At 39.2% G+C, this 24,593-nt stretch overlaps 1 protein-coding gene across 4 annotated transcripts in view; it reads right to left on the reverse strand.

The window, feature by feature from the left end:
* dachc (dachshund c) overlaps positions 1-24,593 on the reverse strand; it is a 598,354-nt gene that overhangs the window by 389,943 nt on the left and 183,818 nt on the right. For 2 of the 4 annotated variants that reach the window (XM_087987941.1, XM_043691358.2), the window contains exon 2: positions 13,628-13,750. The exons of the other annotated variants lie outside the window; for them this stretch is intronic. In XM_087987941.1, coding sequence (XP_087844067.1) covers positions 13,628-13,750 — 123 coding nt within the window. The remainder of the gene's footprint in view (positions 1-13,627; positions 13,751-24,593) is intronic. 4 annotated transcript variants of the gene reach the window in all.

Genomic DNA, 24,593 nt, shown 5'->3' on the forward strand with positions numbered 1-24,593 from the left:
CTTTGAACTGTGGGAGGAAGCCGGAACACCCAGAGGAAATTCACACAGACACGGGGAGGATGTGCAGTCTCCACACAGACAGTCACACTCACACACACAGACACATAAATGGGTCAATAGCTGGAGTAGGCATTTCAATGTAAATGACTAGGAAGCATTTGTTGGAATATAATTGTAAATGAGTTAGAGCTCGAATAGCAAAATAATGCACTCTTCAAGAAAAGAATTGTCCAGATAAGATATGTTCAGAAAAGAACATTCACATTTTGATTTGGAGTGTCCTGTTGTGCAAGATTGAAATATGGGCCTGGAGAAAAGCACAACGTCAAAGATTAGAAAATTGTCAAATGTGGCATTGGAGGAGGAAGGGGCAGGTCAGCTGAAAAGAACACAACAGAAATGAAGATATTTTCCGGATGGTGATTAAGGAAAGAATATTTGTGAATGTCATCAAAAGGAAGGCAACAAGATTGGATTGGCCAAATTCCAAATCATGAGAAAATACCAAAGAAGTGATTGAAAGAAGATTGGAAAGATATGGACAGGAGGGAGATTGAGAATGGCAACGTAGTCAACTTGAAATTGAAATGAGAAGGTCTTGCGAGCAAATGCAGAGGATTGTCCAAAACAGCCGAGAAATGAGAAGAGGAACTGTCCTTACAATCATTTTGCTTGAGAGCAATTGGCCCTGAGGAGCACAATTTTAGGAGTAAAGCCAAAAAACAATGTAAGTCTTTAATGAAGTGTCACAGAATATTCTTGAAGCCATGAGGACTGTGTAAGAGTTCTGAAAAAAAAAGTTTGGCTATGACCAAAATAGCATCAGACCCAAGGCCTATTACTGATCAGAAAAGAACACAAAGACTAATTAATGTCTCAGTCATCAGACTTGCATTACCTACATCTAATTTGGATCTAGAATTATCAAACACTTCTCAGTTCACACACATCTGAAGGAAAATAACCACCTTCTTTCAGAGAAAAGCAAATCAGTCAAAAGTTGCTACAGATTTTCCACAATGTCTTGAAATAAATCAAAGCTAGCAGGCTTGATCTGAGGAAAATTAAGATCTTTTCTAATGTGCCTCTCTTCTGTTTCTTTTAAAACAAGAGGTAGAAACCTACAGCCCCCTGACAACTGAAAACCACATTACTCAATTACAATTGCCAGACCCATTTAACTTGAGACTGCAAAACAGAGAAGAAAAAATACCCATTATTCTCCTCATCTCTCTGTCAAATATGTCTTTGTTACTGACATTTTTTGTTGCCATTCACTAGTATTGAATAGGTATATGAAAGAAACAATTGCTGCGATTTCCCGACCTTATAGTTTTGGATAAAAAACAAAATCAACTCAATTTTTATAATAATTCTAATAAAAGTCATAAAGGCAAGTTTGTGCTATGAATACTTTATTGACAATAATAGGCTGCAACCTGGAGCAGTGCAATATCACTTTACATGTTTCTGAATATGCCTATCATATAATTTTCATCTTAAGTATAAGCTTCCAGAGGATGATATGCCTTTAAAGTGTGTTATAAATCATAATATTAGTCAGAGCTTGCCTGCCTCAACTGCAGAAACAAAATATCTTTTGTGATAAGTTCAGGGATGTGTGTTCTACTGCTGCCATCCAGTTCTCTCACACACACACACACACTGCCCAAGAAGGTAGTTATGATTTATGATGCATTTGGACAGAACATTGTCAGAGACGAAGAAAAAGAATGCACTGATTATAGGAAGCTATATGAAGAAACTTGTCAATCCTCACAAGTCTACAATTATCTCGTCAAGAATAAGACTTACATGCTCGTTACTGACTTTAACATTTTCAGCTATTTTGAAGTAAAAGATATTTTTATGAAAATTTCAGGCTGAGCGAAAGTGAACATGTGGGGCTGAGAGTGCATAATGAGCCCTAACACAGTACGACTGTACCAAGTTTCATTCTTTGTGGCTTATACAGTTGTTAGATCTTCGACAATTGAGCCATGGCTTATATTTGGCCTCCAGCAATCATTTATTATGAAAACTGATATACATTTTGATGATTAAATTTCATGATTTGTTTTTACATTCTTTCAAACTCCAACATCTCTGTTGCTACCTTTTTTAAGCTGCTGACATGATTGTCCTTCAGTAATTTTCTGCATTATATTTAACACAGTGATGTTTATGGTATATAGCAAGCTGAATTGAGGAGCAAACTGTTGCTTATACCTAGACCTATGTTGACCACTTCACTACAAATTCAAATTGTGAAGGAAATCTTCTCACCATTCCCATGGCCTGGGATCAAATAAGTTGTATTTTAAGAAAAGATGAAACAATAAAAATCATTATCCCCTGTGAAAGGAAGAACCTGTCTTTTGATAGCACCTTACATGACCACCAGATACCCAGAGTACTTGACAGTTAGTGAAGTACTTCTTGAAGTGAAGTGACTGTTGCAGGAAGAGTGGCAACAGATTTAACACCTCAACCAACTGCAGACAGCCACTAGATAATAAAGAGATCATTAGTTTTAGTGATACAAATGCAATGTACTCCCATGATACAAAAAGAATAACAACAGTGATTGCTGAAAATATTCATCAGATCAGACAGCATGTGTAGAGCTGTATTTTTGATGCTGGTTGAGGAAGAAATATAGCTCAGGACACTGAGGAAAATTTTCCTACTCTGTGAAGAAAAGCCAAGGGATATTTTACACTCACCTGGGACAATAAGCAATTATGTTTAATTTGCTGTGCTACTTCTGGTATCATCCTCTTTAGTCTTGCACCTTCATTCTTTTTGACATTTAACCTCTTCTGTCTTTCACCATATTATAGGCATTCTCCTTTGATCTTCATCATTTCCTTTACTACCTCTGTACTTGCTTAAAGCCTCTTATGGCTTATTTTTGTCCTCTTAGAGGCATACGGTCATCAATATTTTATATCATGGAAAGAGGTCCTTTGGCCCATGATGCCCACAGAGGTCATCAAACATCTACCTATTATAATTCTATTATCCAGCACTTGGCCAATATCCATGTATGCTGTGGCATTTCAAGTGCCCATCTAAATAGTACTTAAATGTCTTAAGGGTTTCTGACTCTACCATGCCTTTAGGCAATCAGTTCCAGATACCCACAACCCTGTAGGTGAATAAAAGGTTTCCTCAAATCCCATCTACCTTACCTTAAAGCATTTCCCTGTGGTTATTTACCCTTTTGCTAAAGGGAAAAGCTTCTCCCTATCTGTCTCTATACCCTCAGAACTTTGTCCATTTCAATAAGATCACTCCTCAATCTTGTTGCTCCAAGGAAAACAAATCCACCTATGTAGTCTGTCTTCAAAGTTGAATCACTCCAGCCCAGGTGACACGCTGATGAATGTCTTCTGCACTCTCTCTGGTATAATCACACCTTTTCTTCAGTGTGGTGACCAGATGTGACATAGCGTTATATACAGCTCCATCTAACCTCATTTTTGTACTTAATTGCCTTGATTTATGAAGTCAAGTATCTTATATGCCTTCTTATTCACCTTGTCAGGCAGCATCCAGGGAACAGGAGAATCGACGTTTCGGGCATAAGCCCTGCCCGAAACGTCGATTCTCCTGTTCCCTGGATGCTGCCTGACCTGCTGCGCTTTTCCAGCAACACATTTCCAGCTCTGATCTCCAGCATCTGCAGACCTCACTTTCTCCTTCTTATTCACCTTATCCACCTGTCTTGTTGCCATCAAGGACCTACAGCCATGTACATCAAAATCCCCTAAGCATCTGTAGTTTTGAGGTTCCTACCATTCATTGTATATTCCATTGGCCAGTTTGTCTTCCTAAAATGCATTACCTTACACTTTTCAGGATTAAATTTCATTTGCCACTGTTCAGCCTATCTGACCCTATGTTGTCTGTCAATTAAGGCTTTCCTCCTTGCTGTTAACCACACCACCAATTTAATGTCATCTGCAAACTTACTTATCATGTCTCCTCCATTCAAGTCAACTTAGCGAGAAGCAGAGACCCATAGTTGTTGTTCTGAACAATCATCCATCTGAAGCATCTGAAGCATCTGAAGCATCTGTTTCTCTCTCCACAGATAACACCACATCAGCAATTTCTGTTTAAATTTCAGTATTTTTAATGTGTTATTATAGGGCCTCATTTTAACCTTGTTTAACTTTTGCTAAAGGATATACATCTCCAGCAGTGTTTCTCTCTTAGTACAGGTCATTCTGCTATAACGTGTGTTTCGTTAATGAGAATTCACCGTACCATGATTGACAGATTGGGGACACTATTCCTGAAGCGCAAATTTTTAAAATGTACATTGGCTGTACCACGATTACATTGCCAACACTTTAAGCACTGTTTCTAAAACTTGATTTTTTAAATAATTCTGGGTTGCATAAGAACACAAATATCATGTTATAATGTATTAGAGTTATGTCTTCGATTGTGCGCTGATGTTTCTGGAGTGGGACAGGAACCCACAATCTTCTGACGAAACACATTACACTAGAGTTATAGTCACAAAATGCTCTAAAAACTCAGTTTGTAAAACACAATGATGTTCTTTGTGACCATACTGATATCTTTTTATTTACTATTATTCAGGGTGAGAAGGATGCTCCTCGACATTTAGCCCTCCATACCTCCCAGTTCAGCCTTGATCTTTTGTGCTCCCATCCTGGAGTAAGACTGAAACCTTCAACCTTGTGACTGAGAAGAAACAGGATTACCCACTGAATCAAGGCTGATGCACAGAACTCAGACAAGTATAAACTCCTCAACTTCTTAACTCAGAGTCATGCAACTCCAGCGAAGGTAACCAGGGCTATCACAGGCAGGATATTGTTCAGGCATTGGCTGACATCCGTGTGCAAATTAAAGTTGCATTTATGATTTTATGTCTCCCTCCTGGTAGGTTTGAGGGCGGTGCTGTGTTTTTTTCGGAGGGTGGAGAATGGAGAAGACGGCGGGAGTGTTGAGAAAGTGGAGATGTAAATCCACACCCCCTCCCCGCAGCACAGGATAACCTTTCTGACACCTACCCACACTGTGACCTGTCAGAAATTTTACAGGAGGAAATAAAGGAGCATTAAGCAGCCCCCTCATCCTTGGGCCTATTAAAGATGACCTGAAAATGTGTTGCTGGAAAAGCGCAGCAGGTCAGGCAGCATCCAAGGAGCAGGAGAATCGACATTTCAGGCAAAAGCCTTTCTTCAGGAATGAGGAAAGTGTGCCCAGCAGGCTAAGATAAAAGGTAGGGAGGAGAGACTTGGGGGAGGGGCGTTGGAAATGCGATAAGTGGAAGGAGGTTAAGGAGAGGGTGACAGGCCGGAGTGGGGGTGGGGGCGGAGAGGTCAGGAAGAAGATTGCAGGTTAGGAAGGTGGTGCTAACCTGCCTTTTATCTTAGCCTGCTGGGCACACTTTCCTCATTCCTGAAGAAGGGCTCATGCCCGAAACGTCGATCCTCCTGCTCCTTGGATGCTGCCTGATCTGCTGCGCTTTTCCAGCAGCATATTTTCAGCTCTGATCTCCAGCATCTGCAGTCCTCACTTTCTCCTATTAAAGGTGACTCATGGGCCTTTTTGTGCCAATTCCAGCATTTTGCATGTGGCAGGGAGTTGTCAGGGGAGGGGTAGAGGGATGCTGGAAGCCCAGCAGATTTAGTTGCTGAAAATGTGTTGCTGGAAAAGCGCAGCAGGTCAGGCAGCATTCAAGGAACAGGAGAATCGACGTTTCGGACATAAGCCCTTCTTCACCCAGATTCCTGAAGAAGGGCTTATGCCCGAAACGTCGATTCTCCTGTTCCTTGGATGCTGCCTGACCTGCTGCGCTTTTCCAGCAACACATTTTCAGCTCTGATCTCCAGCATCTGCAGTCCTCACTTTCTCCCAGTAGATTTAGTTGCACAAGTTACTTTGAGTAAAGGGGAGGTGGGTGCAGCTTTCTTCTTGTGGGTTTGTTGGGCTAAACTTAGCGTCATCCCTCCAATCCCCACCCACAAGGTCACCCCCAGACTCTTGAACCAAATCCTCCAACTCACCCTACTTTCCAAAGCTCCACACCCAGAACATACCTGGGGGTCCTCAGCACATGGAGCCTGCCAATATGTCCTAACAGTGACCACCATATCCATCTGTTACTGCTGGGACTACAAAGACGTGCCAATTCCACACAGGGGCTTACTCCTGAAATAACGTCAGAAGTGTCACCTGAAAACAATGGCCAGTGCTCCCAATGTTAAATTGCTGTAGGACAACCAACATGATCATGGGCGGGCACACCAATATCCCAAAATCCGCACCATCTCCTGATTTTTTACCCATAGGAGGGGACCATGACACCCTATAAAAATCTGGTCTGTGGTGTGTGATCCTGCAGTGCTATGCTCTACACAGGAAACATTAAATCATAACCTTTTCCACGTGTAGGCTTGTCCAGTAAATAGCTGCAGTCGTCCGTGCCTTCAAGAAAAGGAAATCCATTAGCAGCTAGAATTTTAACATAAAGAAGATTTAACCACCAGTGTCCAGAATTGCTCAGTAGTACAATTTTGGAAGGAGAGGTTAAAATCTATTTTTACCATCCAAAATACAGTGCTCTATAAAATGTCAGCAAACATAAGTTTGGGATCATTTATAACTGGTATGTTGTCTTGCTGTGATTGTAGAAGTAATTAAAGATGAAAGGAATTGTGTGCAGTGAACATTTACACAATGGCTATTGTTGAAAAACACATTATATCTCAGACAGTAATGGACAAACAATACACTTTGTTCCCTTCAGAAGTCTGCACCTGACCTCTTTTTGGAACATATAACATTAGGAGCACTGAGTTTCCATCATTATTTTTTCATTAAAAAAAAACACACATTTCCTTTCGTATTACACCTGTAGAAGTGATTGACTATTTCAAAAGGCTTTAAAAAAGGGCAGAAGCCAAAACAAACAAAGCAACATTTCTTTTGGGCAACGCAAGCACAATGTAGAAATGGAAATTACCTACACCTTCAGTATGAGTGCTCATTCGTATGTGCATATTGGAAAAAAAATTAATGTTATAATGTGTTTTCTTCAGTGGTACGTGCTTGTTCTCTGACCCATGAAGGCACTAACTCATGAGGGAAAAATTTTGCTGATCTCCCTCCCATCCGCCCGTGACATGAGCAGACAATGGTTTGGTGGAGGGATCGGCAAATATGTGGAACTTGACATCAGTCCACTGCTAATACACTGCTTCCAGTTTAACCCTATTGCATTTGCAATTGTTTGAAAAACCAATTCGAGAGAGCTGGGTCCTACATTGTACTATGAAACTTAGACCCCCATTCCTAATACTTTCACTGTTATTTGTAAGTTTAACTGGCTAACCAGGATTCCAAGGATTCATGAATCTTGGGAAGTTAAAGGGCATTACAAGTCAGCCAGATCAAAGTGCTCAGGACTCTTTACCGTAAGGATAATTCCTGATGAAGGGCTTATGCCCTAAACGTCAATTCTCCTGTTCCTAGGATGCTGCCTGACCTCCTGTGCTTTCCTAGCACTCTCAACTCTTTACAGTAAACCATACAGCCAAAGCTGCAACCATTGCCAGGCGTATGGTGGATGTTCCCAATGATACCTGATTACAGTCTTTGACTTCCATTTTCCAGGCCAGGAGCTGTTAATTTTTCACTCTGACCAGGCAGGAAATAGAGGGATATATCTTCTATGTTATGCACCTTGGAGCAGGTAGGACTCCTGGTTTAGAGGGAGAGACATTATTGCTGTGCCCAGGGAACAGAAGGGGAGAAAAAGTGATTGAGCTCCAGCTGATTCCGTACATTTCCTGGTTTCCCTGTTGTAAACATACGATGCTGATTCCTTCCTTGTAAATATCAGGGCATGAGAATGTGATTCCACAGAACTATTTGATAAACCTGTCAATCTCAATCATTTTTTACATGTGACATTAGATGGTGAACGACTATAAGTTCTGGAGGCATTAGAACAGGTTCTCACATAACCTCCCTACAGTACTTTGATCCACCAGGAATCATCAATATGTAATTGGGAGTGGAAAATCTGACTAGCCTTTATCTATTTGTCAACCTGTGGCACTGAGGCATATTCCAACATCTCAAGGTTCACTTCAGTCTTGGTTAACTGACTCAAAATAATACAGCAAATACACCAGGGTATTTCCTGATCAAAGGACTAATGCTACAGAAAGCCATCTATTAAAACATGCCAAGCTGTTTAACTCGAGAACTCTCTCCCCAGAGCTCTCTACCTCTCTGATCTCCTTTAAGGTACACGCTCTACATTTAAGCCAACTTTAATGTCTTCTTACTTCCTTCAGGTGCCAAAGTTTGTTCATAAACATTCTTGTGAAGGACATTTTGCAATGTTAAAGGCATTATATGATGCGTGCTTTCATTGTGGGTTTTAGGTTTCGTTTGTAAAATACCTTGAATTAATAAACACTTTTTAAGAGTTACTTGTAATTTGAAAAGAAAATACTGCCCTTGTGTTTGAGTAGACATCCATTCCGACTATAATTTCATTCTGCTCTACATTTCCTCAGACCTCATGGAGGAAAACAATTGTGGAGTTGCATTGCCATTTAACTAGCAATCCAAAAACACAGGCTAAGGTTCTGATGAGATGGGTTCAAATCCCACCATGGCAGAGGTAGTGAACTTTGAATTCAATAAAAGTCTGGGGAAAAAACACGCCAAAATGGTGACCATGTGATCACTATCAATTGTTGTTAAAAATCCATTTGGTTTACTAATGTTCTTGACGGGAGGAAATCTGTCATCCTTATCTGATATTTTCAACACATAACACCAGACCCACAGAAATGTGGTTGACTCTTAACTGCACTCTGGAATGGTCATTGCAAACCACGCAGATACAGGAACAATTATGGATAGGCATTGGCCCAAACAGCAATGTCTAAATCCCATGAATGAATAAAAAAAAGAATGTGCTCAAGCAATTCTACATCAAGGCAGCATGTAGGAGTGACTTTATCTTATGGTTCCAAACTAAGCTATAGCTTCAACCATAAGGCAGAGTGCACAAGATATTGCTTGCAATCAATCACTTCTCTGTCTAATATCTTTTCATCTTGAATTTTTGTTGGCAACATCTCAGCCAATAAGAGTTGATTTGCCAGCCAATCAGCATCCCTTTTCTCTGATAGTATAGACTGTGATCATTTTAGATTTGGTATTCTTGCTTTCCTCCTGTGCAAGACAACAAATTTCAGCAACTTAACTTTCTCTCTTCAACTATTTTCCATTTACTGTTTCTGTCACTTTGATGCAAAACATTCCCAGACAATAAACATTCCTTTCTTGTTATATTGCTGGTCATTCATAGCTCAGGAAAGAACACTGATAAAGGAAGAGGATTTTCATGAGAACCTATTACAGATATAGTAATTTACCTAATGATTTATCATCAGAAAGTATGCTATCACTTTAAGTCAATCACATTAGACAGTCTGTATCACTTCATCAGTGTTTATTCTGAGACTTACTTCAGGAAATATTAGTGTCTATCACTAGAACTGGTCGCAAACTATATCATATGGCTTTTGGACTCAAAATGACCTCTGTCAATATTTGCATGTGTGAGAAGCAACTTCACAAATAAATGATTCCTTTTTTAAACAGTCTCATTTCATAATCAATGTTAGAGCTGCCGTTAATATCTCATATAATCGTCAACAGCTCTAATGAAGAGCTATTTTAGCTTCTCTAGACAACAGGAGCATACAAGGGTTTGAGTTTTCAAAGTGAATTACCCCAATTTATTCTTGGTCAGCTTGTTGAATTTTATTTCGCAGGAGGGCACACTCTTCAGCTACCCCTTCCCTATCCATCTAGAAAAAAAGTTGCTTGCAAACTGAAAACCATAGTGGTGGCCCACTGTGGGCAGCCTGAGCAAATAGAGACTTCGACCTCTGCCATGCAAACTCTTACCCTTGAAAGGTGCTGGCCAATTTGATTAGTCCAAAGCTCTTGCCATCAATCATCAGCAATGGCAGAAAGAAAGGTATGCCCCAGGCTTCATGGGCAGCAAGGATGCATCGGGTACATTTTGGAGAGATGAATTTGGGGGGATGAGGCAAATGGGAGCTGGTTTAGGTGGCCAGTTAGGGAGACACAATACAGGGGTATTATCTTAGGTGGAATGGCCCCAGTGTGCACAGGATGCCTCTCAGAGCAGGAAACCACAACACCATCCCCACCAACCTTTCCTTTCACTCCATTTCACCAATTTTGGTGATAAAATGACCTTTACACACTGCCTGCCATCCACTGGCTAGCATATCATGGCAGTGGAAGCTGATTGAAGTCCTCAAATGGTCATTAATTGACCACAAGGATCTCAACAAGCTTAAGGATGGGCAGCTTAACCCCTCATCACGGGGATCAGGTTGGGGTGGGCTGAAAGGTGATGGAGCTATCCAACTTTACACGTCCAATCCTTCTACAAAAACACATCCAACAGGGTGGGGTCTTTAATAAAACATGGATGGAAATGTGTTGCTGGAAAAGCGCAGCAGGTCAGGCAGCATCTAGGGAACAGGAGAATCGACGTTTCGGGCATTAGCCCTTCTTCAGGGCTTATGCCCGAAACGTCGATTCTCCTGTTCCTTGAATGCTGCCTGACCTGCTGCACTTTTCCAGCAACACATTTTCAGCATTTATATTCAGCATTTAATTCTACAATATTTGCAGAGTTAACTCTGGCTGAAGAAGGGCTAATGCCCGAAACGTCGATTCTCCTGTTCCCTAGATGCTGCCTGACCTGCTGCGCTTTTCCAGCAACACATTTCCATCTCTGATCTCCAGCATCTGCAGACCTCACTTTGTCCTCTTTAATAAAACATCCGATATTCCCTCTTTCTAAGGTAACACTTTTCCCTCACTACTCCCACCTTAGAAAATTACTGTTAATCCTGCTTATTTTGAAACATATCCTGCAACACAGTACAATAATTTTCAATACAAACACAACAACATCCTTCAGCCAAAAGACATATTCCCCATCACTTGCATACAAGCAATGTATAATAGCCATGGTTTATTTGTGCCTGGATGTACTGTGGAATATTGATCTAGGTGCACATTGGCAAACCATCAAAGTTATTGTGATATTTTTCAGTGAAGTAGCATATCTTTGACAATTACCTATAAGAACAGCTGAAAGACACTGTAATTTTTAGTCCTGTAAGTAATTTGATCAATGTTTTACATCCAATGTACACATATGGCAACATTGGTATATTATTAAATGGTATTATGCTAATACACAATCGACTAGGGTGCATACTGTTTAAACATGATTAAATATGGCCGGGTAAAATGGAACAAATATATGCTTTTAACGTATTGACATTAGACTCAACTCAGAACATCTGTGCACTGCTTATATAGCAAGTGAAGGGCAGTCCTCTGTTTACTCGAGAGATAATTGTGAGATTTACATTTCTGCTTTTAATTTTTGAACAATAACAAGCTTCTGTACCTTGAGGGCTCAATGCAATTGGAGGTTATAAATGCAAAATTTCTCCTTTCTTGTTTTGTAACCATGGTGAAACAATAGAGTGCGAACTTTCGCTGAACCTTGCTCCTTTAATGGACTGGTCCATGTTGACCTAGCAATGCAGGCTAAAACCTGATACCATCACACAAACTACTGGTAAAGCAATCAGATTAAAGAGCAACTACACTCAATTACATTCCTAATTTCAACACAACAAAGTCATTGTCATTAGGGAAAGATAGACTGCTTCAATTAATCACTTGCAATTTTTTTTCTGTTTTTTTAAAATTCGTTTTAAAAGGACATTACAATTAGGTAGAATGATCAATGAAAGAATGCTATGCACGCAGGCTTTGAACACCAGAAAATACACACAGTTAATCCATGTTTTAAATCATAATTAAGTCATCCAAAGGAACCAGCAAGAAGTCATAATTAGTACTTTCCATGTTGATAAATTATTCAACCATTACAGAATGTGCGGGAATGAGAAGCACATAATGTTTTTCCCTTTGTCTCTACAAGAAGGAATAACAGTCAATCAGTCTATTGTTCAACTATATCCACTGACCAGTCTACTCTCTGACTGAAATCTTGCAACATAAAATTGTCCCTCTTCTTTTCTGAAGTGTCCAATATACAAAATGTGGGCCTGAATTCTGAGTCCAGGGCTGTGATCTCAACATTAGGACCATTACTGAGTCCTGACCCCATAATGGGTGAGCATCAGTCAGGCAATGCAGGTTTCCATAAAAAAGGCCTTGCTCAGCCCTAAAGTGAGTTCTGTTCCCAATTTAGGGTCAGTGGCGAGGGATTTGTTTCAGAAGGAGACTTTTTTCACTGGGCTTTCCATCACCTGGAGGAATGGAGCAAGCAGGAAAGCAGGGGGCCAGGAGCCTAACAATTCCCACACAAGAGCCCCAACAGTCATGTTTATTCAAGCGATTGGTAACTGTGTGCCACTGCGTGAGCACCTCAGTTTAACAATTTCTTTTTTTCAAACCAGACTTTTCATCAGTAATGAATAATGGCTCCCCTCTGTGCTCCCGACAGCTGCGCGCTAACATGTCCCAGATCGTTTGCTCTTCCCATTATTGGAAAATTTAATTCTGTTGCTCTCTGGCCTGTTAACAAGATCTTCAATGAGTATATCAGCAAGTTAATTGGAGGCGTGCAGATTGCTTATCAACCAGCCCCTCTTCCCCACATTCGCTTTGAAGACTCCAGCATTTCACAGAGATGTTAGAAGACTAACATGCCATTTGAGAGAGGGCAGTTATTTACCCATTATCAACCTTGTACCTAATGGATGACTGAAAATGCAGCCTTTGATGCCAAGGAATGTGTTCTTTTGTGATTATTCTGGAAACTTAAACTATGTGAACAGATAACTCACACTACTTATAGTGATTTTAATTTATTACGCTTTACTCATGTGCTCCAGTAGTAACAATTCAGCGTGTTCTAACATTTCTCTATTGTCTGAAACATATCCATGCATAAGAATTGCCACACTCACTTCCATCATAAGAATTGCCAAATTAAACTACTGAGAAGTACACCTCTGTCGAGTTTATCACTTACAAAGGACACACTCTAGATGTTATTTTCACTTCAGGTTGACTTCAACTGAAAGGCAATTCAATGTATAGCATTCTTAACTCTCACTCCAGAGTTGAACCAAAAAATCTATACTGATGCTCCACTACAGGGTTGATGAAGCATCACACTGTCAGAAGTGCTGTCTTTCAAAAGAGATGTGCCAAGTCCCTGCATGTTCTCTCAAGTTGGCATAAAACATCCTATACTGCCAATTTGAAGGGGGAAATCTAAATCATTCAGCTATACTTAAAAGTACTTGATTAACTGTTAACCATGTTGGAATATCCTGTGATTGCAAAAGTTGCTTTTAAAATGTTAATCATTCTGCTTTCAATTTGTATAATAATCATGCTGTCTTTTTTTCGTAAATACATTAACTGTAAAGTAGATTAATATCATGGAACATCCAACAAAGGAAACTCAGTAATCCATTGAAAATTCGAGTCAAGACAAGTTGATGGACTCAATTACCTAGAGTAGAAATTAACTGGATACAGAAAGTTTCTGCAACCCAAGACAGGACTTTTCCCCATCAGTTTAGAAGAGTGCATTTTAAATGGCTCCGCCTGTCCACTCACTGTAAATGTGAGACATCTGTAAAATACGAAAGAGTAGATTTTCACTTGACAGTTGAACATAAAGCTGGTACATTTCTTAAATTTGTTCATGGGTTGTGGGCATCACTATGTGGGCTAACATTTATTACACATTCCTAATTTCCTTGAACTGAGTGGCTTGTTCAGTCATTTTGGATAGCAGTTAAGGGTCAACCACATTGCTGATGATTTGGAATCACATGTAGGCCAGACTAAGTAAAAATGATAGATTTCATTCCTTACCATTATACAAGCTCTTAATTCTGGATTATTATTTGAACTCAAGCTTCTCCATCTGCTATGATGGACTTCAAACTCATCTGTCCAGAATATTAGTATGGAACTTTGCCCCTCCACATCAATTGCCCCTCATAGCTCAGACAAGCCAACATCCAAAGAATGCTAATTTTCACTTCCAGTCATTCCCATGGAGAATGAGTGGGTTTCTATAACAGCTGAATCACAATGCAATACATACATCTGTTTCAACAATCCCAATTTTGATATTTACTACATAGCCTACCTACTGCCTGGCACTTTTCCACTTGAGTCAGCATCCAAATCACACTCAAGATGGCTTTCAACAGTACTCGAGGTTACTATTTGTGCCCATGAAATGAACACTGTCACTGCCAAGGAAATAACATATTAATTGTCAACTATTCCCATGTCAAACTCATTTCATCTTATATGTGACTTGAAGTTCCTCCTATATTTTCCACCTTGCACCCAGTGTTGGGCAGGAATTCAATGCTGGTCTCACATGACACAGACCATTATGTACTGTCCAATATAGTGCACAACAGATTCAATTCAGAGCTTCCCTCATACAGTCAAATCAAGTATTACTAGGTCAATATGCATTAATACAAAATAAGGACACCCTCTACACAATACCATTGTTGCAACGAAAATATGATAGATGGTAAATAGGGTACAGCTCCATCTTTAGAGCATTATCAAGAATCTCCAGAGCACTGATGCATAAAGCACTGTCTACAATCTTCAAATAACACCTTCATCTAGTTGCCTGAGCTATATTTAAAACAACATCACTGAGGTGAAATACGCTGCAACACCTCTTCCTCACAAATTCTTCCAGTTTCTCGGTGTACCTGTCACATGAGCTTTCACACTCATAGCATTTCCCATAAATAAAAAGCTTTGAAAATTGATATCCTAATTTTCATATAACAGGATAACTGTGTAATTGCACAAGAAGCAGCAAATCCCTGTAAAGGGATTTCTATCACCATGTAGCTTTGATTCATTATGAAATATAGTGGTATTCTTCAAGGTCCTATTTGTACGGAGTTAATTTAGTCACTATGCACTGCTCGTCTTAAGTGCACTATTTAAACTAAGCCTGAAGCTGGATTTACTTCAAATTTAGCATGTATAAACAGAGAGTATGACGTTGAGTGCTCTGTCTATATTGCAGGACTATTTTGTGATGCTGAGTTTTAGTATTGAGGTAAAAATTTTATGAAGTTCTATCCATGTGGACTGGAGGATACCTGACAATGTGGAACACAAACCGTCAAATGTGTTGATCAACGCAGCCAAGTCTGAATGTCAACTACAAAAACCAACTGCTACGGATGATAGTAATCTGGAATAAAAACAGAGTTCTGCACACACTCAGCACTTGTGGAGGTGGAAACAGAGCTAAATCTTTTGACCTGTGGCTTTTGCCAGAACTAAAGAAAGTTAAGTACATAAGAAATAGAAGCAAGAGTAGGCCATTCAGCTTCTCCAGCCAGTCCCACTATTATATATGATCATGGCTGGTCTTCAACTCATTTTTCATTAGCTCTCAACTCCTTGACGATGCAAAAATCAATCTGACTCCACTTTAAATAGTTTCAGTGATCTAGCCTCCACAACTCTCCAGGGTAGAGAATTCTTGGCATTCTCTACTCTCTGGGAGAAGAAATCCCTTTCCATCCCTGTTTAAGCGTGCTCCCCCTTATTCTGTAACTATGTCCCATGGTTTGAAAGTCCCCGCACATACCCTGTCAATCTCCCTCCGAATCTTGTTTGCTTCAATAAGATCAACCCTCATTCTCAACCAGTTCTCAATAAGTCAACCCCTTCATCTAAGGAATCACTAACTGAATCTCTTTTGCACTGCCTATACAGGGTCTCTTAAATGCAGGGACCAAAACTATACACAGTATTTCAGGCACAGTCTCACCAACACTCTGTGTATTGGAAAAAAATTTCCCTACTTTTGCAACTCTGAACCCCAGCAATGAGGTCAAAATTCTATCTGTGTTTTTAAAAATTATTTGCTGCACCCACATGCTAATGTATTGTGTTTCATGCACAAGAACACCCAGATCCTTCTCTGCTGCACTCTTTTGGAATCTCCCTCTATTTAAATAATAGTGTGCCTCTTGACTCTTCCCAGCAACGTGCATGACTTCACACTTTCCTCCATTAAACTCCATCTATCAAGGTTTTGCCCACCTCACTCAACTTATCCCTACTCCTTTACATATTCCTTATGTTCTCTTAAACATGCCCAGCCCCAAATTTTGTGTCATCAGGAAATTTGGATCCATCACACTCTACCTCTCCTCCAAGTCATTAATATGGATAGTAAATCATTGAGACCCTCGGACTGATCCTTTTGATACTCCACTAGTTATGTCTTTCCAACTGGAAAAGATCCATTCATCCTGACTCTCTGTCTTCTCTGTGTTAACCATCCTCAATCCATGTGAATATATTAGCCCTAATACCATGAGCTCCTATAATGGACAATAATCTTTTACATGGCATCTTACTGAATGCCTTCTAGAAACCAAACACACTATATCTACTACTACTCCTTTATCTACTTGCTATATCTTTAAAGAATTTTAGCAGATTTATCAAACATGATTGCCTGTTCACAAAACTGTGCAGACTCTGTCCTGGCTCCAGGTCAATGGACAAGGTCTTGGCTCCAAGTCAATGTTAGGAGTCCTAGCTCATCTTCCAATTCACCCACCCAGAATGAAGTGGAATATACGAGCCTCAGCGTCCTGCAAGAGGGCAACAGGAGGATATTCTAGGACAACCGAAACAAGATAAAACTTTCCCAATGATGAAGCCGTGTGGATGCAGCAGAACCCATGGCATGAGCCATGAGTGGCCAAGCCCTGCGCTCAGGAGTCAAATGCTTCTGACCCCATTTCCACCATCTTGAATATTAGCTTTTTGTGATTCAGGCACAAGGACCCCCAAGTCCCTCTGAGCTGCAGTTTTCTACAGTCTTTCCTCAGTTAAATAACATTCAGCTTTTCTATTCTTCTACCAAAGTGCATAACCTCACATATTTGCACATTATAAGGTTTTCTAACTCACTTAACATGTCCATATACTTTTGTAGTCATTTTGTGTCATCCCCACTGCTTGCCTTCCCACTCATTTTTGTATCATGGCTAGTGATGCCCATATCCCAGAAACATTTTCTTTTAAAAAAACTTCCATCCAAACAGCATTTGGGTTGAGTTTAATTGAAAACCATCCTGGAGGTTGCCTGGGAGACTTGGATATTGATTAAGGGAACAGGAGGATGGGGGTGGAGACCCTATCAACTTCTAGAGTGGAGAATGGGAAGGGTCAAGAACGACACACAAGTTTTTGATCCTGCTGCCACTGGTATTGAACCAGCCATGAGTGAAAGCCATGTCATGTAGACAAGCCATGAGATAAATGCTTACAGATTTGGTAGGCAAGTCTTCTCTCCTTCTGAGGCATTCTGAGCCCTACATTGGAAATGGAGGAACTCATAGGGAGTCACCTGTTGCCTTTGACAACAACCACTCCCCCATTCCCTCCCATCAGACCCACCCTGACTGATCATGGTGATCCAGCCCACTCCCCCACACAGTCTAGCCTGGGAGTTTCAGGGACCACTCTTCATGTAGGCTTCGTGGAGTGCCAGCGGTTGCTATTCTCCCAGGTGAACTTATATGGACCCATGGATCTCGGAAGTAGAACATTCAATCCACATCAGGACATTTGATGGAAAAATGCCATCAGTGGTGTTAAGAAAGACTGATGGCAGCCAACAGACAGGGACTTCATCTCAATGGGGCTCCTGGAAATGGTCACAACTGGGTTTCCACCAGCTCTCCAGCAAGCATTCAATTCTATCATTTGTCTCTCCAAGGTACAGAATTTTAATTCATGAGCAGAAAGAATAGTATCCTCAATCAGTAAATATAAAATTATATCGCTATTATACCTGGAAGTAGCATTTAATAACCTGGACATTCCAAAGAAAGGGAGGTTAAAGGGCTGGACATTTTTTTGCAAAAGTGATCAACACATCAGCTATAGTCATTTCTTGCTCTTCTTTTGAATTTTGACAACTCACTGTTGTTCTATGGCACATTGCGGCTTGTGACAAAATTTGTTTTAGAAACAGTGTCCTCATTGGGACGAAAGAATGGAGGGTACAGTTTAGCTATGGAATAAATCTGTAATGGTTGTCACAACAAAAGCTGAATTGTTAAGCCACTCACATTTTAATCAGATGCTTGGCCTTATTCTCATGGGTGATTGATTAATGTCGGATTTAGTCTAATCTGTTTTGTTACTGCAATGAGAAGCATGCAATAAGCTGTTTGGTTTTGTTTGTATTTTGTAATTATTCATTCACAGAATGTAGGCATCGCTGGCCAGGCCTTGCATTATTGCCCATCCCTACTTGCCCTTGGGGTGGTGATGCTGAGCTCGTCTTGAGCCACTGCAACACTTTTTGCCTTTAGGAAAAGAGCACCAGAATTTGCACTGAGTGACAGTAGAGGAACAGCAACATTGTTCCAGGTCAGCACAGATTATGTCTTGGAGGAGGGTTTGCACATGGGTTGTCAGTTTAGTGTATGACAAAAATATCTTGAGAACTCCCATCTGCACACTAGCAATTTTATGAGACCATTTTCAATATTCTTCCTATTTTTTGGAGCAGACATGGATCAGTTTGTCAACAAGAATGTCTGCTCTCAATATTCTTCCAGTGCCTTTCAATGATTTCCTGCTGGGTCGTGGAAGAGAAACCACACAGCATTCCTCATTTTGATGGAACAACTCACACCTTACTGGGAAACCCCCAACTCCCCATTCCAATCTGCTCAAAATTAACAATTCATGGAGAAATTTAAATCACAGTTCTTCATTTTATTCAATGAAACAGAAGGTAGACTTCTGTTTATAGATAGTGCATGTCCAACTCTCAATATATTCCAAAGGGTTTCACAGAAAATGAAATATTTTTCAGTCATAATCATTCTTGTAATGTGGGAAACATTGCAGCCAACTTTCATTTAGCAAAATCCCCAGCAGCAATGAGATTGTGACCAAATGATCAATTTCAATTACATTAGTTGACTGCCTTTATTGGCCCAGGCAGTGGAGGGAATTTCTCTGCTCATCTTTAAGAGTGCCATTGGATCTCTTACTTGTGAAGGTCGATGAGACCTTAATTTAACACTTCATCTGAAAGACTGCGATATACCACATTCCCTCAATCTTGCAATATTGTAACCAAAACTGTTTCACATTTCAAAATGGCTGACCAAAAAATGTTGCATTTATGTTTCAAAACATCAACATGGTGAATATTCTATAAAAGCTACAGACTTTCCAATAGTTATTAGCTTTGCAAATCGCTCGCTCAGTATTCCCTCATTGTTCTCTATGTTATCTCATTCTACCAGTAAGCAAATAAATTTACAAAATACCTTTCTGTTATGCAGTGTAACCTTTTACCGAGCATATTATCTCCAGTTTATTTTTCAATTCTTTTACAACAGATAACAGTTCATATTTTATTGATTAGTTTGCTAAGATTCTGATCAGAAATGGAAGCAAGGTCTCCCAAAATCCAGGTAAAAGTACACACACGCACGCAAACAATAAAAGCTATTCTGTTTCTTGGATACAGATAGCCTTGGGTCATAAAGGGCAGGTTTGCTTCGATTACACAGTGCCAAGATACAGTTCAAATGAAAATTTCACAAGATCAGTTATCTTTTAGCACAACGATCCAAAGATTAAATTCGAAAAGCTCTCTTCTGTAAAAGGTACAGCTTCTGAAAAGTAATCTTCCCATAACCAGAAGCCTTGGGCAATCAGGAGCTATTTGCACCTGTAAAAGTGTTAGGAGCCAACAAAGGGACCAGTGGGGTTTCTGGGAGAATTTAATAATTGAACAGAACAAAGGAGCTGAGAAAGCTGACTAAATGGATAGAGTGGAGTATCCACTTTGGCTGAAAATTCGTAAATTGCACTCAAAATAAACATGACATTTCAAAGGTTAAATTATTTTTCTGATAAAATATATTTGTGTAACCCCAGATGTAAAATGAGTCATGAATTGGGCAGGAAAGAAGAGATAAGCAATTTTTTTCTATTGAGTATTCCTTAATATATCTGATAATAGTTCTGATTATCCAACAGAAATGGGTTCATCAGCAAAAATAAACATTTTGTATAAAGATGTCAATCTTCCACTTGTGAGGTATCTGACAAAAGTATACTAAGGGCAGTCACAAGTTTAATTAACAAACAATGCTCTATTTCTTGGTAAATTAGATACTTCTTGATAGTTATTTTTTAAAAAAGTTTATAAAGTATGTCCACAAAGCAGATAATGAGTACAACGTGAACAGCAGTTCCTTGCCAGTCAAATGGTGAAATCTCATAATCACAGAAACTTGACCTGGGCATCTGATCAGTTTTGTGAGAAGAGCTCCAACCAGCACTAATTTAACTTGAACCAGTGTAAAAGATACTGAAGAACATAGGCTGGAATTTGGGAAAAAAAAACGGAAAAGTGGGAATTTCCCTCCAATATGTTCAAACATAGCCTAAATCAAATGAAAGATGTGCTTCTGTATTGCCCACTGCCTTAATTTCCTTTTCTGAATGCAAGACTCAATGAGGTAGTTTAGTTAAGAGCTCCTCATACCAATCATTATGGAACACAAAGTTGATCTATCCCACAAAAGTCTGCATATTTCTTTCTGTTGCTAACTCATCACTCGCTAGAATTACTGAATTCAATGACAGCATTTTAACTTCTGTCCTTTGCATTATTAACCTAATGTCAGACCAGTATGATACTATATGTGAACTCACTACTGAAAATAAAAGCCCAAAATTTTACATTTATTCAAAATTTCATGTTCAGGCAATAACACGAGAAACCATTAAAAATCTAGATAATTTTAAATGCAGTTAATTTATAATGCATTGTCTTACACTATAAGATCAGGAAAGATTAACCTCTGAGTTGAGAACTTTAACAAAATATTGCTAAACAGAAGAAGCTGCAATGGAGAAAATCAATTTAACACAAGTTAAACATTCTCTTCTTACAACGAATTCCTGTGTTTAAAGAAGGGCTTTTTCTTCTACAAATCAAAGTAATTGTATCTTTTTAACATCATTTTCTCTAAATTTAGACTTCTGGCATGTCTGAACCTGAGGAGAAACAATTCACTATCTAACCAGTAAACACGGAAGACACATATTCCTGCCTTGCAGACACATGTTCCTGCCAATTTAGCATTCCCTTACCAAGTACTGAGCTCCAATAGAATCAGATTTAGAGGACTAAGGACAAAAGATGAAGTTTACGGAAAGAATTTCACAATCATGTAATTATTTATATACTACTTTCAGTGTCTTTGCAATATCCCATATTTTTGTAGGCATTAAACATCCCTCTTAACGCCAGACTTAACAGTCAAATCGGCAAATATAAGTGTCAACTTGTTTGCAATAACATAACACCTATGATATAAATAAGCTGTTTTGGTGCTGTTAGTGAATATTTGATAATGGTACTTATTCTTTCAAAAAGTCCGCAAACATTGGGCTGATAAACTGAATGGTCTTGTTCTGTGGTGCATGATTCTAACATCTATGATTTTAGTGTTTTTCCACAACTAAATTTGACATAGTAAAGGGTACAATCTGAAGATACCTTGAAACTCATTTTTGCTTTGGGACAATAATTACCTTGAGAGATTTAACTCAAGACAGTGAATTAAATTGTCTTGTAAAGACAGAAATAACAGTGAAACCTGAATCATTGTGTGCCAAAACATATCACATTACAAGTAAGGTTCTTTGGTTTTTGGTTCAAATTAAAATCCAAAATTGATGTTCTGAAAATAACAGAAAATTTATATTTGCTGACAGAAAATACAGCATTCTGTTGTTTTAAGAATTAACTGATTCCTTATAGTGTCTGACACCCAAAAGACATCCTAGAGGTTTAAAACAAATCCTACGAGTATTCCCTTTGTCAATACAAAGAGCTGCTGTTCAGTTTGTAATAAATTCAGAAATCACCTTATGCTTTTTTTCTGGGATACCAGCACTGAGTCTATACAATCAGTACAGCTAACATAATCTCTTAAAACACCCTCTGCAATGGATATCAACTACAATGTAGTGGTCAGCAACCAAAACTGTCCAGAATATTTGGCTGTATTTTGTCAGGAAAGGCAAAATATGATTTCTCACTTTTGTTCCAAATCTCCACCAATGATAAACTACATTATCACAGATGATCAAATTAGGTTTCTAGATTAGGATGCACGAAAGAGAAAACAAAGCAATGACAAATTGAAAATCAGTATTGCTCAGCACAGACAAAAGGAAATTTAAAGTGCAGTCTTTATCATTAAATATAAGTTTTATAAACATCTTTACAAATTCTCTGCCCAAAAGCAGGTCCTTGGTGACTATTTGCCAAACTGATGATATTTCTGGTTTATTATATATTGGTGACTGTAGAACATTTATCATGAGTATTAGACTCTTTTTGAGTCAGATGTTTGAAGTTCACTTCCAGCACTAATTATTTACAAGGCTACAGCATCACATACTTACACACATATAGTCTGGATTCTATATGTGCTGATGTTTCTTTTAAACCGTCATATACTTTATCATAAAAAGAAATCTTTATATACATACACAGTCACAAAAACAGTTTGGTTCTGTATGGTCTTTACACATGGAGAAACAAACAGACATTGGAATTTAACTTTCCCAACTGTTCCAACCAACCCAAAGGCATTTCTTACTCATGCAAGATACTACTTACATATGGTTGAGGCAGCAGAAGTGTCCAATGACTGAATGGGCCCGCACTGTACTTGTTGATGTTACTGTGAATTATGTACACATATCACTGAATGAATACACTGACCTAATTACACAGGGAAGTTAGTGAAGTCAAGATAGATACCTTTAGAGGTAGAGTTACCATATACAAGGATGTCAGATGTCATGTTAGCATGTAACTGTCTTAAAGGTACAGTTCCTTTGCAGTCTTGATTCAGTGCAAAAATATAACATTCCCTTTTTCCCTTTCAAGAATGGGAATCTTTTTCTGACGACATGCACAGGGATGTAAATGGATCCTTATGTTTCCACACTCAGATAACACTTCAGTGAGTGTATGACATGACCAAATCTGATCTTTATGCAGTTATCACAACTTGGCGATGTAGCTTCACTCTGCATTGTGCAATCTGCCATCGTAGGTAATTTATTGCAGTTATATGGTATGATATCTTCAGTATCTGAATCAGCATCCTGTGAGAAGGGTGATTGAAGATATACAATCCAGACATGTTATCAATTTCTTCACAGAATTTGACCATTGCTCATTACCATGTCATATGATCTAGGTTGGTCACAACGACATCGTATCTGTCCATAAATGCATGTGTTTGTGCAAAAATTTCTGATTTGCATGTTTTTCCTGGATCAAAATGGAATAATTCATACTCATTGATCATGTACCATTTGTATCATTTACTTCCTCTTTCCTGCAATGCAAGGTCCATGTGGCTGGGTGGTGAGAGTTCAGGAGGGACCAGTGACAACAATCCATTTACATCATTATGCATGGAATCAGAAAAGGATACCCATTCTTTAAAGGTAAAAAGGGAATGTTATATTTTGTCACTGATTCCAGACTGCAAAAGACCACATTTCACAAAGGGTAATGAGAATAAGAGATAATATTTTGGATACCCCATTTCCAGCATATGTTCGAGAAAGTTACACTATTTTACTGCTGAGCTCTCAAACACAATTTGTTTAGGTAGACCAAGCATACTGAATTCGGCAAGCAATGAAGCATACTGAATTCAGCAAGCAACCAAGCATACTGAATTCGGCAAGCAACCAAGCATACTGAATTCGACAAGCAATCTGTCAACAACCAGTGCACTAGGCAAAGTGCTATGATTTTTTGACACATTCCGGTCTGCATGCAGACCCCAAGTCTACCTCAGCTGAAACAGGATCAATTGTTATACTGTCACCATTAATTTGATCTACATGCTAACTGTTCAGAGTAAACAGCCCGCCACCCCCACCATGTATTTGTGTCACATATCTAAACATGGACCTCATGGACATATTCAGATTATATAGTAGCTGCTTCACAGATGAAGATGTAAGTACACATGAAGCAGGAGTGGATGGCCACTGCATGTGAGATATTTAGTCCACAGTGCATGACAAAATGCAGGGCCCATATCTTCCAATGTTCACAACAGCAAAGTCTAGACCTAACTCAATATCACACAGCAGGCCCCTATGATGTCCTGCAGCACACCCATTTGATGTAACTATATGAACAGTTTTAACTTCTGAGGGGCTGATTTGTTCTGATCACACCATTGACTTTGTCTTCCATTACTTTGCTGATGATTATGAGGTGGCTGATGCGATGATATATGGCTGGATTTGATTTGTACTTTTTTTATGGATATGACAAATTTTCCACATTATTGGTAGATACTAGTGATGTA

This window comes from Chiloscyllium plagiosum, unplaced genomic scaffold (assembly GCF_037043375.1).
Source record: "Chiloscyllium plagiosum isolate Xiang-an unplaced genomic scaffold, Cpla_swu_hap1 HiC_scaffold_6, whole genome shotgun sequence".
In the NCBI taxonomy this organism is placed as follows: domain Eukaryota; kingdom Metazoa; phylum Chordata; class Chondrichthyes; order Orectolobiformes; family Hemiscylliidae; genus Chiloscyllium; species Chiloscyllium plagiosum.